General features: G+C 35.7%; 1 protein-coding gene and 1 non-coding gene across 16 annotated transcripts in view; both read right to left on the bottom strand.

Annotated features, from left to right (window-relative positions):
* ERC1 (ELKS/RAB6-interacting/CAST family member 1) overlaps window positions 1-20,218 on the bottom strand; it is a 523,541-nt gene that overhangs the window by 278,995 nt on the left and 224,328 nt on the right. For all 15 annotated transcript variants that reach the window (XM_086714405.1, XM_086714409.1, XM_086714403.1 and 12 more), the window contains one exon: window positions 8,495-8,630. In XM_086714405.1, coding sequence (XP_086570531.1) covers window positions 8,495-8,630 — 136 coding nt within the window. The remainder of the gene's footprint in view (window positions 1-8,494; window positions 8,631-20,218) is intronic.
* On the bottom strand, window positions 14,594-14,700 carry LOC112868076 (U6 spliceosomal RNA). The gene has a single exon (XR_003224254.1). It is a non-coding gene; the product is annotated as a U6 spliceosomal RNA (small nuclear RNA).

Below are 20,218 nucleotides of genomic sequence, written 5' to 3'. Positions count from 1 at the left end.
TAATATAAAGTAGGATAAAACAGATATCAAAGCAGAAACAAAGTCTAATGGAATTACAACAGAGGCCTGATTCATACCAACTGTGAGGATTTGGGCAGGCTTCACAAGGGAGGAAGCATCTGATCTGAACCTTCTAAAGATAGGCAGCCTTTCAACAAAGAGATTTCCTAATCGCAACATCACCATCAGTCAAATCAGCTAAGATTATGCTTTCATATAATGTTTATTTAGGAGGTCCTTATTGCTGGGATTTGCCTAATTTTGTTTTTTTATACAGCAATTACTTACAAATTGCACTATAACACACCTTTTGACAAAAAGAGCATATCACAGCACTCAGAACAGTGACAGTTCCGTAACGGGCACACAATAAATGTTTACTGAGGACAACTACAGATTATTCTGAAATCTTATTTAGCCAATCAAGGTGAAATACAGCTTACAAAAAAATATTAATAAAACAACTCAGAACTAAATTTAATACAGAGCGAAATTCTTGAGTAAGGGAAACAAAGTTCAGCAAAATTAAATGCAGACTATCAAGAGAAGAGGCATTGTAATTAAAAAACACGACAGCAGAAAAGGCTCATCACCAATATGCGTCATCACCAATATGTGCAGCATTGTTTTTATCATTCATGTACTTTATTCATGAATATTGAATGGAATTGTAAAATAGTGTAGATGTATATATGGATCATACTAGAAACACTTTAAGTAACCATTGTATAATCAAGTCTTAATATCAGTCACATATATACCTAAAGATAGACATTACAAAGACTTTGTGAAGGGCAGTGAATTTTGGTGAGTGTGTGACAGAAAAACTGGCCAAGGCAAGTGTATAGATCAGTATAGGACCATCTACTATCTCCAAGGTCAATAAGATAGAATGGAAGACATTTATCTACCTTAGCCCAGGGAGATCACTGCTCTTTCTTGACCATTTTGAATACACTGGATCAGACCACTCAATGATGCTGTCCTCTTTCTCAGACTCTCAGCACCATTACCATGATGTACTTACTCCCCACTCTGGAGACCATCTTCTCTCTTGCCTTCTATAATGCCATATTCTCCTTTTTCTCTCCCATCTCAACTGGCCTTTTCATTTTAGTTTCTTTTCAAACACCACCCTCTCCTACCCAAACCCATCTCTACCTACTGAGGATTCCAACAGCTCAGCTCTAAGTCCAGGTTCTTCTGTTAATATTTTACCTCTAGACGATATGACTGATTCCTACAGACTTCAATATGATTTTTAAACTCAAGTCCCCAAAATTAATTTCTATGGACTTTTTATCATTATGTTACATTGTCTTCCCCATAAGGCAATATGCTCCAGAGGCTGTAGGGAGCATGTCTTTTCACTACTATATAATCAAGTCTAGCAACAGACTTTTACACGTAGAAAGCATTTGATAATTTTATACTGAATAAATAAAAGACATCAAGTACGTCTAAGGAAAATGAGTAAAAATTAAGCCTGATATCTTGGAGGGATATAGACTAATCAAGGTACATCAACTCTAATAAAATAGCCATATTTTCATATCATAGCTTTATGACTTAGGTCAGATTTTCAGAACAATCAACTTGTTCAATTAAGTTCTAAATTAAACTAAGGCTTTAAGATATCAAACAATATGGAGAACACAGTAATATCTGCTTTGCGAATTTAGAAATGGTATTTGAAAAAAGCCCAAGGTATCTATCCTGTATCATTAAGCTTGGAGGTAAGATGTTTTTGAAATTCACAGCTCATTTATTTCAAGGGAATGAGAACATGAAGTGATAATTAAAAGTGCTGAGATGGGTGCCTGGGTGGCTCACTCGGCTAAGCCTCTGACTTCAGATCAGGTCATGATCTCACAATTCGTGGGTTTGAGCCCCACATCAGGCTCTGTGCTGACAGGCTCAGAGCCTGGAACCTGCTTCAGATTCTGTATCTTCCTCTCTCTCTGCCCTTCCCATGCTCAATCCTCTAATCCTCTATCTCTCTCTCTCAAAAATACATAAACATTAAAAAAAAAAGTGCTGAGAAAAGAGTCAATGACAATTTGAAATAAATTTTTAATTCTGAACTAATTATAAAAATACACAGAGGCTGCAAAATTAGTACACAGTTCCCATATACCCCTCCACCCAGCCTCCTCTAATGTTAAGAGCTTACATAACCATAGTACAGTGATCAAAATTAGGAAATTTACATTGGTACAATACTCTTCACAAAACTAAAGACCTTCTTCTAATTTCAACAGATTTCCCCTAGTGTCCTGTATCTGATTTAGGATTCAATCTGGGATCCCACAGTTCATTTAGTTAACATTTCTTCTAAGTGCCACTCCATCTACAATAGTTTTCAGTCTTTGTCTTTCACAATCTTGACACTTTTAAAGTGTACTGCATAGTTATTTTATAAAAATGTTCCAGAATTTGGATTTGTTTGGTATTTTCTCATAACTGGAATAAGATTATACATTTTGGAGAAAGAGCACAGATATGAGATTGTCTACTTTCTCAGTACATCATATCAAGGGGACCATGATGTCAATATCTGACTACTGCTAATGCTAACCTGAATCATTCTGTTAAGGTGGTGTCTATTAGGTCTGTTCACAGAAATGTTAGTCTTCCCTTTATACCTAATAAACATCTCAGGGAATATATTTTGAGACTATTATTCCTCAAATGTTCACCCACTAATTTTCACAACCATCACTGCATCTGGTCTGCAACACTTATTACTGAGGTGTTTGTTTCGTGGTGATTTTTAAAAATCTGCATCCTTCTGCACTTACTAATTAGAAATCTTCTTCGGGAAAGAACTGCTCTCACCCCCCTACTTACTTATGCATTTGATTATTTATATCAGTATGAGCTCATATTTATTTCATTCTATGGATTAAATTCAAATATTACCATTATTTATCTTTTTACTCAAATTGTTTTAACATGAGACATTAGGTGCTCCTTCAGGTTGGCTCCTATGTTCTTTCACAAGCCTGCATTCTTTTGTTGAGCATTTTCCTATTTTCTGGAACCACAAAGTTATCCAGGCTCACTGCATATTTTCCCTGCCCCAACCCTGAAATCAACCATTTCTTCAAGATGCCTTGGTTCATCTTACTGAAGAAAGGTGTATAGAAACCAGAATCTGGGTGTTAGGTGTGCTTACTACTTCTAAGCCCTCTTGGTGGACAAAGAGGAAATATAAGCATATATAACAACCCCATACATATATACATATCAGTATTTCTATATTTATTTGCATATAAATTAAATACCATGAATTCATACTAATATCTCTGATTCCAGTACAACGCTACAGGGTTTACTTAAGCCTTCCCACTTCACTTATTTATAACTTCTTGCTTAAACAATGAAAAGCTCGCCCTCATTATATTTACTTGAATTCTAGTACACATATCAAGTGCTCTCAGAATGGCTAGCCTATCCTTTGTGAGAAACACATTTATTACTAGATTACAACATTTATGTATAGTTCTTTGTCTTTAGCTTTCTAGCATTCAGTCAAGACAATGTCTTCCAAAACTATTTAGGTTAGTTCCTTTCTTCCCCAGCCCTTTGAGGGTGTTTGTATTATACATTTATAAAACAAGTTTACCTGTTAGTGTTTGTATTCTCTTTGGCTTTTCCCCCCACCCCACCCCACCCCACATCTTGATTGGTTTTGTTTACCTAGTTTTTAGCATATGTGAAATAGTACTATGGTTTGGAGAGTCAAAGTCTTTATTACATAACAGAAGGTTCTCCTCAAACCTACCACCCCAATCCCATTTCCCCTTTCTTTCCACTCTTCTCATCACTCCCATAGATAACTGGTCTCTTTAGTTTCTAGTTTATCCTTCCTGTTTTCTTTTGAAAAAGAAAAAAAAAAGATGAGATATAAGTGTATTTTCTTATACCAAGAGTAGCATACTATAGATAGTCTTTGTGCTTCCCCCCTCCCCAAAACTTAACAGGATGTCCATATCAGGTCATTAGAGATCTTCCTCACTTTTTTTAAAGCTTCCAAGTCTCCAGTTTGTGGATGTACCATAGAAGACTCAAGTACTCTCCTACCTACAGGCAATTAGGTTGTTTCTAATATTTCACAATTACCCACAATACTGTAAAGAACCGTTTATATAAGTATTTTTATATTGCCTGAGCTGTATCTTCAGATACAAGATGATGGATAGCTGAGTCAGTAAGTTAACTGCATATGTATATATGGTAATTATAACCTACATTAAAAAATCATGTTTTGAACTTTAATAATTTTTAAGAGTAAAAGGGGGCTTCTACAACCAAAAAATCTCAGACAAGTTAATATACATAACACAAAAGTACAAACAGAATACAATGGAATGTCAATGTCCTACATTAAGAAAGGGCACTCCTGGGGCGCCTGGGTGGCGCAGTCGGTTAAGCGTCCGACTTCAGCCAGGTCACGATCTCGCGGTCCGTGAGTTCGAGCCCCGCATCAGGCTCTGGGCTGATGGCTCAGAGCCTGGAGCCTGTTTCCGATTCTGTGTCTCCCTCTCTCTCTGCTCCTCCCCCGTTCATGCTCTGTCTCTCTCTGTCCCAAAAATAAATAAACGTTGGAAAAAAAAAAAAAAAAAAAAAGAAAGGGCACTCGTATCTAAGGCCATGATAAACAATGCCAAGGTTTACAGTCTGCAGGATTCCTAGGTTCTCTCCACTTTCAGGTATCATTTTCACTTCATATGTAAGGAATTTGTTTAATCTTTTTAGAACATTTTTAATGTGTTGAACCAAAAACGAGGAGTAAAGTAACAACTTATTTCCAAACTCACGTTCTGCCAAAAAGGAATACTTTTAGTTCCATCTGAATATTCAAAAAATGGAAAACTGAAAGAAATAAAGTTATCTTTTCAAAACACTTTTAAGATAAAACACGGGATTTTGAATTAAAAAAAAACAGTACAGCAAGGACACCAAATGTGCAAATGCTACGCTCAACTATCATGAATAAACCTCACATGTGATGCTGAACAAAAGTCACAGAATAAATATGATGACTCATTTACATAAAATAAAAATATGCAAAACTAACCTATACTTATTTAATATATACACAGGTTGCAAACAAAAGCAAAGAACAATAAAAGCCAAAATAATAATTTCCTCTAGAGGAAGGGAGGAAAAAATGATCAGGAAGGAATATACATATGATTTCTGGGATGCCAGTAATCTTCTAATTTCTTGAGATGATCACTTTACATGTATTATTTACATTGTGTGTATATGTGTATTTTATGTACTTCTTCTAACGTATTTAATCTTGCAGAATAATGAAAGACAAATTTAAAAAGTAATATCACTGCTTTGTGGCAAACTGTAACTTCTACTAGGAAGAGTGAAGACACCAATGAACTACCATAACTGGCAGTCACTGAATAACAAAAAGTGAAAATTAACCTTGTTGTCTTAAACCAGGTTTTAATCTTCACAAACAAAAGAAAACATACTATGTATTTACTAGTATCATCAGTAGAATTAAACTTTGGAAGGCAAGGTGACACCTGATAAAGATTATTCATTATTCATCAAATCTGAAAAAATTAAATATACCATATTTTTAACATGATAAAGAATATACTTTAATCCTAGAATTATTATGCCTATAGTGGAAATACTAAAATAATTCCTTCCCTCTCATTTCCTATTTCACAAAAACATCAACAGATGAACCCAAATATATATGCAGAAATTTAAAACACACAAAAAAATTCAGGTATTAGAACTATTTTTAATACAAGTCCAAAATCAATTGCTTTTCTACTATTATACTTTCATGAATTCTGATTAGCCATTTCTCCAAGATCACTAGCTTTTTTTAGTGGAGATTCATATTTAGAGATCACAATCTGGGTGCTAGGGATGTTGACTACCACTGGTTGTCATTTGCAACAACATGGTTAAGAAGTGAGTGGCAGAGCTAGTTAGTACAAGAGCTGAGATCACATGGAAAATATCCTAGTTGTAACCCTATACTCTTTTCACTATATTTAAATGAACTACATCCATGTGTATCTTGCATATGGCCATGAGCTATCATTTGTCATTATTTTTATATCCATCACTTAGTGAGACACCTTGGAAAAGTCATTCATCCACTCTAAACTAGTTTTCTATGTAATATATAAAATAAATAATCTGATGTCCTTATTTCTCAAATCATACAAAGAGTAAATAGGAGATTACATGTGAAGGCTCTTTTGATAATAACATAAAAACTGACAAAAGATTAAAAGGGCATCTTTCGGTTTACGCAGACAGACTGGTAACAGAAAACATTAAAGGGGTGGAGGACAGAAGACAAATGAAAAAATTAAGGAGGTAACATAAATAAGGGCCTGTCTTATAAATTAAATATTTTCAGTAATTAAAAACATTGTGATACTAGTTCAACAAAGGAGGCTGAATGAAATCCTAGAAATAGCCTAATCGTTCAATGAAATGAGCAATGAAATAATTTCCTATCAATGATCTAGTTAAATTGTTAGCAATGAAGAAAAATAAGACCCTCACCACACAAAATATCCTAAAATAATTTAAATTAAGAAGGTAAAAAATGGAAGTCCAGAGCAACTTAAAAATATTTATAGGCAAATATTTATATGTTCTCAAAACAGGGATAAACAAACCAAAAAAATTCTTGGGGAAAAGGCCAACACGGAAGAGAGATAGCATTTGATTTATATTAACAAATGAAAATTTAAGACATGAATAAATACTTAGCCTCACTGGTAATCAAACAAATGTAAATTAAAACAAAAATTAAATATTTTCCGGGGCGCCTGAGTGGCTCAGTCGGTTAAGCGTCTGACTTCGGCTCAGGTCATGATCTCACGGTTCATGGGTTCGAGCCCCACATCGGGCTCTGTGCTGACAGCTGGGAGCCTGAAGCCTGCTTCGGATTCTGTGTTTCCCTCTCTCTCTGCCCCTCCCCGACTCGCGTGCTGTTTCCCTCTGTCTCAAAAATAAATAAACATTCAAAAAAAATTGTTTTTAAATTAAATATTCTCCATCCATCAGACTGGCACTTTAAAAAAAGGGAGTGGGGGGCACCTACATGGCTCAGTCAGTTAAGCGTCCAACTTCGGCTCAGGTCATGATCTTGCCATTCCTGAGTTCGAGCCTCATGTCAGACTCTGTGCTGACAGCTCAGAGCCTGGAGCCTGTTTCAGATTCTGTGTCTCCCTCTTTCTCTGCCCCTCCCCTGCTCGCACTCTGTCTCTCTCTCTCTCTCTCTTAAAAATAAATAAACATTAAACAAACAAAAAAACTTTTTAAAAAGGAGGAAGAAAATTGATAATATCAACTACTGTTGGCAACAGTGAGGGAAAACCGGTACGCTGCTTCTATCAAAAGGTGCTGCATTTGAAAAGATGTGTATTGTTTCTATAAGAACCATGCACTGTATAATAAAATTTATATAAAACAGGAATGAAAAAAGAAATTAAAAAGTCAGATTTTTGTGTCTGAAATGGATCTGTTGTGAAGTCTAAAAATGTCCCACAAATCTCTTCAGTAAAGATTGCATGATAATGCAATTGTGGCATAAATACTCTCTCAAACCAAATTAAAAGTTTCAACGAGAGAAAAACAAAGTGGTGGCAGCTTAGCAGCATTAGCAGATATGCTTCCCTAAAATTTAAACTTCATTCTGACAGGTTACAGATCCAGAAAGTCTCAGGTAAAATCATGGCTGAGCCACTTACAGAGCTGTGTGCATTCAGGTAAATAATTCAATTTCTCGGAGTCACTTTCTTACCTGTAAAACGTGCACAAAACCACCTGCCCCACAAGATCAATGTCAAGGTTAGAAATAATGAATGACCAAAGGCCTGAGTTCAAGTAATGGGCACATAACAGGAACTTACCATATCGTCACTAGTACTGTTATGGAGTTTAGTTACACCTAATTTTTGAAAAATTATCACTCCACTGAAGTGAAGAAGTATAGTTTATACATCCTGTATGACTGTGAAATATGCTCTCTAAAGTGAATATTTAAAAAGGAGGGAAAGAAAGAGAGAAAGGAAAAAGCAGAGAGAATAAAGGTAAAAGAAGAATAAAAAAACAGAATGAAGTTAAACAGACTTAGTTAACCAAGATTAGCAATGTACTCTAATGAAGGAAAATGGCAAATAGTAATACTGACCACCCTGAAGCTTAAGAGAACCCACTCATTAAACTGACGTTGAACTTACCAATTAAATGCGATCAACTTGAAGATGAACTTTCTCCTATGCTGAGGTGTCCTCACAAAGCTGTGGAATAAAACTTGCCTTTTCTATTTAAAGCCATTCCTTTATTGCTAAACAGTTGGTCTCAGAGGAAGGCAGCAAGCAGGGTTAGAAAGAGAAAAAAGAGGAGGATAAAGATGAAGAGAAAAACAACATGCAATCATGGATCAATCTCTTCACCCGATCCTTTCAGATTCTCCTCAGGTTCTAACCTGTAGTTGTTGGGAGCTATCATTGAGGTTATCCTCCCTCCGTCGAGCCTCCTCAAGCATCTGCGCACTCTTCTTCTTTTCCACCTGTTCCTTGTGCTTCAGATTTGCTACCTTCTTATTCTGGTCTTTCACTTGCCTATTGATAAGGGAGGAGAAAAATCAAGCTTTTCATATATCTGCATAAAAAAGAATATTTTTATTTAGAAATATATAGCACTTATGCCAAAAACTGGCTGAAAACCAACAAAGAATTTCTGCTGCAAAATTTTTCTAACAATTCAAAATTCCTTCCTACCAATGGAAACAAATTGGTAACAATGGTGTTTCAGAAACATGTGTTCAAGCACGTACTTTATGAAGCACAAAATTATAAAACAAAAGAAAGACATAGGATAGTCTGAAATAGCAGAAGAAAAGAAACCAATTCAGAGATTTATGTTGGAAATAGGGAAAGGCTACTGACATCAATGTTATGAAATATTTTCTGTTTTTTATTTGCATATCTATTACTGATTTTTGACTTGCGATTAACATTAGGTTTCTACATAACATCTTATGCATATATCAGCCTATATTAAGTTGATGGTCACTTAAGCTTGAACCCGTTCTTTACTGATAGAGAATTTAAAACAATGGACAAAAAGATACGCACTGGACTTGAGAAAAGAGAGTAAGACCTCAGTGAGACCCTTAACAGAGAGATAGGAAACATAAAAAACCAATCAGATATGAACTCTGTAAATGAAATTAAAAATACACTATATGAAATAGACTGGAGGAAGCAGAACACCGGATCAGTGACCTGGAGGACAGAGTAATGGAAAACAATCAAGCTGAATAGGAGAGAGGAAAAAAATAATAGTAACAAATGCAAAGAGACTTAGGGAACTCATTGACACCATCAAGTGTAGTAACATTGGAAATATAGGAATCTCAGAAAGAAGTGAGAGAGAAAAGAGGGTAGAAAATTTATTTGGAGAAATAATAGCTGAAAGCTTCCCTATATGAGGAAGGAAATGGAAATCCAGATCCAGAAAGCCCACAGAAGTCCACAACAAAATCAACCCAAGGAGGTCCACACAAAGATACACAGTAATTAAAATGGTGAGGAGTGACAGAGAATTTTAAAAGCAGCCAGAGAGAAGAAAACAGTCATATACAAGGGGACACATTAGGCTATCAGCTGATTTTTCAGCAGAAACTTTGCAGGCTAGAAGGGAGTGGCATGATATATTCAAAGTGCTAAAGGAAAAAAACCTGCAGCCAAGAATACTCTATCCAGAAAGGATGGCTCCCCAGAGCTGATTAATACAACAAACAGCTGCTGGGTGCCCCTTGTGCGTTTTCCTGTGTGCTATCTCACCTCACTTCACCATACACCTGTGAAGTGGGCACTATGTTATTTCTATTTTAGAAATGAGGGGCGCCTGGGTGGCTCAGTCAGGGGTCCAACTCTTGACCTCAGCTCAGGAGATGATTTCACAGTTCCTGAAATCAAGCCCCACATTGGGCTCTGCACTAACAACGCAGAGCCTGCTTGAGATTAGCACTCTCCCTCTGTCTCTCTGCCCCTTCCCCACTCATATGTGTGCACACTCTCTCTCCCTCAAAATAAATAAAAACACTTAAAAAATAGTAAAAATAGAAAATTTATTCAAAATCAAACAGTAAGTTAGTCACATAGATGGTAAAATAAAAGGTCTGATGGAAGTGCACACTAATAGGCTATGCTAAGGTCACATTTCAGATCTGTACTTTCTGCCATCTTGAATATCCACAGAAATATTTAGCCACAGAGAATAAAAACAGATACCAGTAAAAGAAATAAAAATGCAAATCATGTTTATATTTGATTCTCCTCACTATATAATTTTCTATGCTAATGTTTTGATTTTTTTAAATCTGATATCAATTATATCCTAATGGAAAAAAACAGATTGGGACCTTTGCATTAGAAAAGACCAAAAAATGAAGCAAGATTTTTTCATGAATCAAATTGCTCTTTCTCAAAATTAAACTTCTCATAACATTAGTTTACTGATACAAATATTTGCTGTTTTTAGAGTGAAAAAAATTTTAGATGGTATATAAATTCTTTTCACCCTGCATCTGTGGATTATTCCAGATGGTGCTAGCAACCACTAAAGCCATAGCAGTAACCTGGTTATTTGGAGCATTATGACACATGGAGGAAGAAACCTAATTAAAATCACCTGTGTATTTTTTGGTTAGCGGGCCAACCTTAAAGTCTCAATTGTTGATCCAATCAAAACCCTTTTCATTCTTCAGTACTTTTTATCGTTATTATTATCTGAGAATGAGTGGTTTATTTTCATCCTGACTTTACCCGCAAGCCATAGAACTAGGTCAGGGTGTTTTTAGTGGTGTTTCAGAAAAGAGAATAAAAAATCCCACTGCCCCTATCCTATCCCAATAATCATTCCAATCCAACTTGTAGTATGCATTTAAAAACCAAAACTGTTTGGGGGTGCCTGGGTGGCTCAGTCAGTTAAGCGACTGACTTTGGCTCAGATCATGATCTCTCAGTTCATGAGTTTGAAACCCCCCCCCCGGCAGGCTCTGTGCTGACAGCTCAGAGCCTAGAGCCTGGAGCCTGCTTTGGATTCTGTGTCTCCCTCTAACTCTGCCCCTCCCCCACCCTCACTCTGTCTCTCTCAAAAATAATAAAAAAAAATTTTTTTTAATGTTTGTGGCACCTGGGTGACTCAGTAGGTTAAGTTCCAACTTCAGTTCTTCAGTTCAGTTCATGAACTCACTGTTCGTGGGTTCAAGCCCCACATCAGGCTCTGTGCTGACAGCTCAGAGCCTGGAGCCTGCTTTGAATTCTGTCTCCCTCTCTCTCTCTGCCCCTCCCCAGTTCATGCTCTCTCTCTCTCTTTCAAAAATAAATAAACTTAAAAAAAAAAAAAAGATAATTTTAATCTTCAAAATATCGGTCATAGGATTTTTTTAATGATCATCTCCATCAACTCCAAAAAGACACGACAAAATACTAAGTAATAAATATAGAATACCAAGCTGAATACAAAGCATGATCCTAAACATATGTGTGCATACACACATACATAACTGAAAAAATTAAAAAGGAAAAACTTAGGATGTTTTTAATGTTTCTTTTAATGGTATTCTGTAGTTTCTAAATTTTTTAAAATAGACAAAATACTTTTTAAAAACATTTTAAAATTATGTTTTTAAAAATGAGATGTGGTTTTACCTCAAAATAGGATCTTCATCTATATCAGACTAACAGAAAGTAGTCCAGTATGGCACATTTAAGTTTCCCTTATTTTTTTTGGTCTTTAATTTTCCACTTCCAACTCCATTTTCTTTTCATGTTTTCAATTTCTTTTCTTTAACTTAGTTTTCTGGCTTTAGCTCTACATTTTCATTCTATAGACTAAAGGATAATTAAATAGGAAAATAAAATGATTTTATCTAATAAGTCAGGCAACCAAGAAAAGTATAGAAAATTTTAAGAGTATTAAATCAATATATCTCCCATTGTTTCTCCTACCCCACCTTCTTGTATAATGTTTACGTGCAAATGCAACACAAATATATGGAAAGTTCTGAATTCACAAATTAACTAGAGTGGATGAATACAACCAACTTTCTTGTCTAATATCCTTGTCAACACTGTTTCTTGGGCAAAGAACACAAACAGTATTATCACAACATATGTGATAAGTAAAAGGAAAGATGTAACTTGAGGAATTGTTTGGGAATAAATATTCTGAGACATAATAGAATCTGTGAAACATGAAATTACTTTCTCTTATAAATAGATCAATATGTAATTTGATTTAAATCTGGGTAGACAAGAAAACCCAAATATGTTAGTAAACCCATACCTTAAACAGAAAGAAAAGGATTTAAATGGCTTAGTATAGATTTTTTTTTTTAACTCTATTAGACTGCTATTAAGCCTGAATTAATTAACTGGGGTTAAATTCAAAGTGAACTTATATCCTTTAATATCCTTCAAGCAAGAAAAGGAGAAAGGAGATTCAGAAATGAATTAATCCTTTAAAATGTGATTCTCGGGGCGCCTGGGTGGCGCAGTCGGTTAAGCGTCCGACTTCAGCCAGGTCACGATCTCGCGGTCTGTGAGTTCAAGCCCCGCGTCAGGCTCTGGGCTGATGGCTCAGAGCCTGGAGCCTGTTTCCGATTCTGTGTCTCCCTCTCTCTCTGCCCCTCCCCCATTCATGCTCTGTCTCTCTCTGTCCCAAAAATAAATAAAAACGTTGAAAAAAAAAAATTAAAAAAAAAATAAAAATAAAAATAAAAAAATAAAATGTGATTCTCAATTGAGGAGTTCCCAACTATTATAATAAATAATGAAATAATGAATGAATGAATGAATGAATGAATAATGAATGAATTTAACTCTCTCCATTCTCACACAGATATGAATAAATTAATGTGTAAGAAGAGAAAAATGCAAAAATGGAAAAGAAGAGATTTATCTCTACTGGTCTCTATCACAAGAAGTTTTATAAGATGTGATCTACCACCTTGCTATTCAAAGTATGATCCATGAACATACATCATCAGCATCACTTGGGAGCTTGTTAAAAATACAGAATTCTCAGGCTCACACTAGATCTACTAAATCTGCCCCTATTTACTTTTTTACTATTCCCTCAGCCTCTGTCTCTTAAAATCCAAACTCAAACTTAGGTCATAACTACTATTGGCTCTCCTCAGCTCCCACAGTCATTTTAACTAAATATATCTTAGGACATGTTAGTTTGTTCCTCATATTAGTGTAATCCACATGTATATCTCATTATACCTATGAAAATGCCTTCCTAGGGGCACCTGGCTGGCTCAGTCAGTAGAGCACACGACTCTTGATCTTGGGGCTGTAAGTTCGAGACCCACATTGGGTACAGAGATTCTTAAAAATAAAAACACCCAAGGAAGGTTGGAAGGTTGGAAGGATGGAAGGATGGAAGGAAGGAAGGAAGGAAGGAAGGAAGGAAGGGAGGAAGGAAGGAGAGAAAATGCCTTCCTAGAGGTCATGGTCCATGTCTGATATATTTTCATAACTCACAACGCATAGCATAGTTCCTCCTTGTGTGTAGATACTCATTACATATTTGTTAAACACATGTATAAAAAGAAAACTACATCCCCTCTATTGACAAATTTGCCCAAAACACGGCTCTGAGGGAAAATACAGTTTAACATTACAAAACAATGTAAGCACTGAAAAATGAACATCTTCCTTATCTTTAAGTAACTAAGAAAGTTTATTAGGAAAGGACTAGTTCTTGTTCTCCTTCAAAACTTACATTCTATTAAGACACCATCATACTTTTTTCAGAAACTACACTCCTAGTGGCTTTTTGCTTTGTCAAAAAGACAGATACATAATGCTAGTGTAGTAGGTCACCCTACCATAAAAATCTCCCAAGCACATTTAAGAAAAAAATAGAATGCTACTATTGTCAGGTTTAAGGAAATACTAAAAATCAAATCTGACTCAGCTATTTGTGCTTTCATTAGAGAAAAGCAGTTTAAGCTAGAAAAAAAAAAAAGCTTAAAAATACATTAATTTCAAGCAAAATATTGTTCAAGTATTACATATTAAACATCTTTATTATGCATAAATGTTTACATATAGAGAGAATATACAGATATTGCATGTGCATGCACACATAGACACTCCCTCTCCTTCAACCTTCCCAGGAACACCCTCCATTGACACTTAACATAAAAACTAAGACGTGAAATTTCATAACACTACCTGAATACCTACACTTGGCTTAAAAATAGCAATTTCATATTATATCATCCCCAAAAGTATGTAAGAAACTAAAAATAATATTTTTTACATATTCTATGTCTAATTACAATGTTTTGGGTTATTTAAGAGCTGCTTTAAATAAGGATTTTTATTTTCATGGCACTGTATCCCTAGCAATCTAATGATAATAAGCCATACAAAAAAAATATATATATTTCATTATAGAATATAAAATCACTAACAATTTGGAGTTTTATATAAACACTCTTAAATTCTACCAAAAAATGCTTTAGTTATCAATTCAACAGTTTTTGTTTTTGTCTTTTTAAAATCTGGAACACTTCTCAAATTTGCCTGGCATCCTTGTGCAGGGGCCATGCTAATCTTCTCTGTATTGTTCGAAGTTTAGTTTATGTGCTGCCAAAGCGAGCACCAATTCAACAGTGCTCTTCAAGCACTTCAAGAGAAGAACATATCTAGTCCCATCTTACATTTAATTTCATTTATTTCCATGTTTGTTCTCACTATCACACTGATCTCCTTGTGGGCAAGGACCTTGTATTATAAATCTCCACAGATCTGAGGCAAGGCCTATCTCATAGCAGTTACTCAAAGTTAACTGAATTCAAGTGTTTTGACAGAAAACTCTTTTTTTAAGGTTGGTTCTCATAATAACTCTCATCTATTACCATTAACTCAATGAATATTTCATGAAAGCTTCTATGTGCTAAGTATTATCTTGGGAATATGGCAGTGAAAAAAAATGACAAAAATCTCAGCCCCCACTGAGTTTACAGTCAATGGGAAGATAGAGAATATAAGTAAAATACACTGTATGTCAAATGGTGATAAATCCAATGGAAAAAATAAAAGAGGAAAAGAGGAGCGTGGGAATGACCAGTGAGACTGCAATTTTAATTTTTTTAATTTTTTTTCTTTTTTTTAACATTTATTTATTTTGAGACAGAGAGAGACAGAGCATGAACGGGGGAGGGGCAGAGAGAGAGGGAGACACAGAATCGGAAACAGGCTCCAGGCTCTGAGCCAATAGCCCAGAGCCTGACGCGGGGCTCGAACTCACGGACCGCGAGATCGTGACCTGGCTGAAGTCGGACGCTTAACCGACTGCGCCACCCAGGCGCCCCATAGACTGCAATTTTAAATGAAGTGCTCAGGAAAAGCCACACTGCTAAGGTAATATTTAAGTAAAGATGTAAAGGAAAGAGGAAGTAAGCACAGCTATGCGCATATTGAAGAGAGAGTGCTCCACACAGAGGAAACAGCAAATCATAGATCCGGATAGAAGAATGTGCCTGGCCAGTGTGATCAAAGTAGATGGAGAGACACAGCATACTGGCAGATGAGGTCACACAAGCAATGAAGGGCCAAACCCTCCAGCAAAGGCAAGCAAAAAATTTTTTTAATCTTTTCATTTCTATTTATTTCAGAACAAAAAGTCACAGGATGTGGTTTTCACTGTCCACCTTCCCCCACATCCATAAACTGGTGTTTAATTTTTGATCTACAAAAGAATAATTCATTTTTTTCTTTTCAATTTTTTACTTAAATTCTATTTAGTAACAGAGTGTAATATTGGTTTCAGGAGTAGAATTCAATGATTCATTACTTAGCTGACTTTTTTATGGTAAAGGTCCAGATAGTAAGTATTTACACTTTGTAATCCATATACAATCTGAGTCACACATTCTCCTCTGTTTTTTTAACTATTTTAAATACATGAAAACCATTCTTAGCTTGCAGGCTATATAAAGGGTACAGGAGGCCTGTAGTTTGCTAATCCTTGCTTCAGAGCTTTGTAGGTTACTGAAAAGCCTTTGCTTTAGGAAGCAATTCCTTGGTATCATAAAGTACTAATAAAAATAACCCAATAAAAATTCAAATTTCTATCAAATGAGAAAGCTACATACTTGTCAATAATTTAAAACTAGCATGCATTCTAAACCCAACCGTGAAATTTTCTAAGAAAGCGTTAGCCTCCACTTAGCTATTTGGCAAATATTTACTGAATGCCAACAAGGGGTACATAGCTTTTTTTCTTCCTTCAAATTTTTATTTAAGTTCCAATTAGTTAACATATAGTGTAATATTGGTTTCAGGAATAGAACTGAGTGATTCATAACTTACATATAACACAGTCCTTATCACAAGTGCCCTCCTTAATACCCATCATCCATTTAGCCTATCCCCCACCTACCTCCCCTCCATCAACCCTGTTTGTTCTCTGTAGTTAAGAGTCTCTCTTAATTTTCTTCCCTTTCTTTTTTCCCCTTCCTCTGTGTTCATCTGTTTTGTTTCTTAAATACCACAAGTGAAATCATATGGCATTTGTCTTTCTCTGATAGACTTATTTTGCTTAGCATAATACACTCTAGCTCCATCCACGTTGTTGCGAATAAGGGCTGCTTCTCTTTTAAGGAACAGAATACAACCTCACTGCCCTCAGGAATTTATTGTTGAAAGAGGCAAAACAATTTCAACTAACAAAGAATCTGCATCACACAGCACAGTAGCATGTCCTATGGGAAAAATCAAATGGAGCAAAGTAATAGAGATGCTGAATGTGATAATAGTTTATTTAGCTACAATGGTCAGGGTAGACATCACTGAGGAACTGCGATGGAGGATGTGAAAAGCAAGCCATGTAAAGGCCTAGGGAAAGAGGGAGAAAGAACATAAGTACAAATACTGTGAGGACAGCAAAAGCTTGGCAGATTTCTTTTAAAAGTCGATATGGTGGTGTATTACAAAGGGTAAGTAGTAAGTGGTGAGGTCACAAAAGGAGCAAGAAGTCAGATGATGCAGAGCCTTATAAACCATGGTAAGGAGTTTGGGTTTTATTCTGAATATACAGGGCAGAGCAAGGTCTTAAGGAGTGACAGCATTTACTGTATGCTTTAAGAGTTCAGTCTAGCTGCCATGGAGAAGAGACTAGGAGAGCAAAATGTAGAAGCAAGGGTACCAGTTAGAAAGCTACTCTGATAGTATGAGTAAGAGATAATACTTCATAGGAGGGCATGGAGAGAAATGGCTGAATTTCAGATATATTTGTGATGTACAATAGGACTTCCTGATAGATTTAATATAGGGAGTGGCAGGAGAGAAAAATCAGGAATTAGTTGATTTATTTCTGAGCAATGAGTGAATGGTGATACCATTTACTGAACTGGGGAATACTGAGGAAGAAATTTTGAAAAGAATGGAAAAAATGAAGAGATCTGCTCTGGGTAAAGTTAAGTTTGATATCTAATTAAAGACATCATGGAAATAATTAGTATATTACTCTGGAGCTCCTTTGTGTACATGTAGACATATGTATATACATGATAGACATGTCCCACATACACGATAGATGGGAGCTATAAATACATAAGTAATACTGAAAGCCACAAGGCTTGAAGACATCTTCTGAGAAAGTATATGTAAAAACGACAATAGGGCTGAGAATGGAGCCCTTCAAGCTTTAGGGGAATACGGCAGAGCCAGAAATGACAACAGAGTAGGCATGACAAGTGAAGGACAGAGAAAATAAGTAGAATCTGCTATCAGAAATGCCATAAGAAAATACCTTTCAAGGAAGGGAGTGTGTATAATGATGCTGAAAGGAAAGGCAAGATGGTGACAGTAACTTTTGGACCTGGCACCTGAAAATATACCACCGCAAACCCTGGCAAAAGCAGTTTCAGGGAAGTGATAAAAATAGATTAAAAAATAGATAAAAGAGAAGTCTGACTTGGTAAACTTGAAGAAAGGTGAAGAAATGCAGACAGCAATTATACACAGTCAATTTTTTAAACAAGATTTGTTAAGAAGGAACAGAGAAAAATGGTGTGCCAGCTAGAAAGGACTATCATGTCAAGGAAAGGACTTTCAAAGATGGAGGGTGGAAATGTTAAATCATGCTTATGATAATAAACTAGGAAAAAGTAAAGTTTTAAAAATAAAGCAGAGAGAAGGATAATTGAGAAAGCACCATCCTTGAACTGGGTAACTAGGATAGGATTATGAGAAAAAGTGGCAGAATTGAACTTAGAACAGTGAACCACTGTAAAGAAAACACACAAAACACACCTGTACAGATGCATGTAAGCCAGGAGATCTAAGGGTGGGAAGATGCAGTAGGTAGCATCTGATTCCTATTTTCTCAATGTAATATGAAGTGAAGTCAGCAGCTATGAGGTGAAGGCAGGGATTTTGTGGATTTGACAAAAGAAGAGCGAGCAGGATATAATCATCTCTGAAAATGTAAAATCAAATTTAACAGGCATTTGTATTAGAACTGCCTGTATAATTGGGAGCACATTTGAAATATGTGGCCATAAATCTGCAGTGAGACCTGTCAGGACAGTTGTGTGACTTTTTTTCCCAAGAAATATGCAGTATCTCAGTGCAGAGGCTGTAGAGTATAGAAGTGGTGGTCAGAGCTGCACTGTACTTTGCAGCATACTAAGCCAAGGTGTAGAATTCCAAAAGAAAACAATCAACTCCACATACTTAAAGTCACAGGAGAGAAAAGAGGGAAGCTTTATGCTGGCCAGAACAGGTATATAATCCCCCAAATGTAAGAAAAGACACTGCTTAAGAATGGAACCAAAACAGAGGAGAAAAGAAAAACAGAGAACCCATTCTCACATTTCTTAGTATAATTTGTGGAATTGTTTTACTACAACGGTTGATGCCTGTTCCCCAAACTGTATAAAGATAAGAATCCATGACTGTTGGTATATTTAAAATCAATTTATAAAGTCTAAAAAAAAGCAGACCAAGGATATGTCACAGTGCTATGACTGAAGTGTGCCAAGAAATCTGAATATGTGCTAGAGAAACAGAGAAACAAAAAAAAATTCCTGTCTTAAAAACTGACTTGACTTTTTGGATCTGTGACAGAATAAATATACTGTCAATTGTTTTTATTCTTTAAAGAAAGCTGCTCTCTGTTGCTCACTCTGGATTTCTCCTTGATTTATTGATAATGACAGAGGAAAGCACAAGCATTTTTATGGAGAGCATCCATTTATTTTATGCATTATCTTAATGTCTATCATCTAAAACAGGACATACAACTTTATACACTTTTGAGCAAAATTTTGGTACTAAGAGATATATACATATCCTCATGTCTCTCTTCTATTTTTTTCTCCCTTTTCAATTTTATTCTTCCCCAATACTCCTACTTTATTTAATTTTCTTCTCCCTTTCATATGTTTTCTGTTTATATGCCTCAGGCCTCACAGAATCATCCAGAGATTCAACCATTCTTAGTGGAAGTCAGACCTAGGAGAATGCTGACCCCATGACCTAGGAAAAGTAACATTCTAGCATGAACAGAACAATGAAACAGACAATATAGCTTTTTATTTCCTGCTATCTTGTTTCCCTCTTTATGTCTGAAAAGTGCTTTGTAGATACTAATGAATGCATTTACTTTCAGTACCCCAAGCCTCTGTCAGTAATGAGCACTGTGAATGCTACAGTTTAATCACACCACAAAACAGTATACTAAGCTATGTGTGCAGAAAGAGTATGCTGCTTGTACTTTTTCACCTGGTGGTGTCACAGGGAGCAGTTTAAAAACTAATTTAACTTGGACATTTCTCTATAACATGCACATGGAGAGGTAATAGCTGGAGGCTATCTTGGGAAACAAAGCATTAATAAAAAGCAGATAATAAATTAAAAAGTAGATAATGGTAACAGTTTTTCTCAGGTGCATATAAATGTGAGTAATCAGCAAACTCCATAAGTGGTTTTCTTCATAAATTTTGGGTAAGATACAATGAAAATCATTAAATCAACTGGGGAGAAGATTATTAATCACTAAAGCATTCCACTGAAATGAGAGAAAAGAATAAAGTTTAGTTTCTGATTTCATTAATAAAGCATTGGCCTAGGGGTGTCTGGGGGCACTCTTGGTTTCAGCTCAGGTCATGATC

Source organism: Puma concolor, chromosome B4, assembly GCF_028749965.1.
Source record: "Puma concolor isolate L17-30 chromosome B4, mPumCon1.1.hap2, whole genome shotgun sequence".
Classification (NCBI taxonomy): Eukaryota; Metazoa; Chordata; class Mammalia; order Carnivora; family Felidae; genus Puma; species Puma concolor.
Note: the sequence above shows the minus strand (reverse complement) of the source record. Positions and strands in the feature narration are given on the sequence as shown.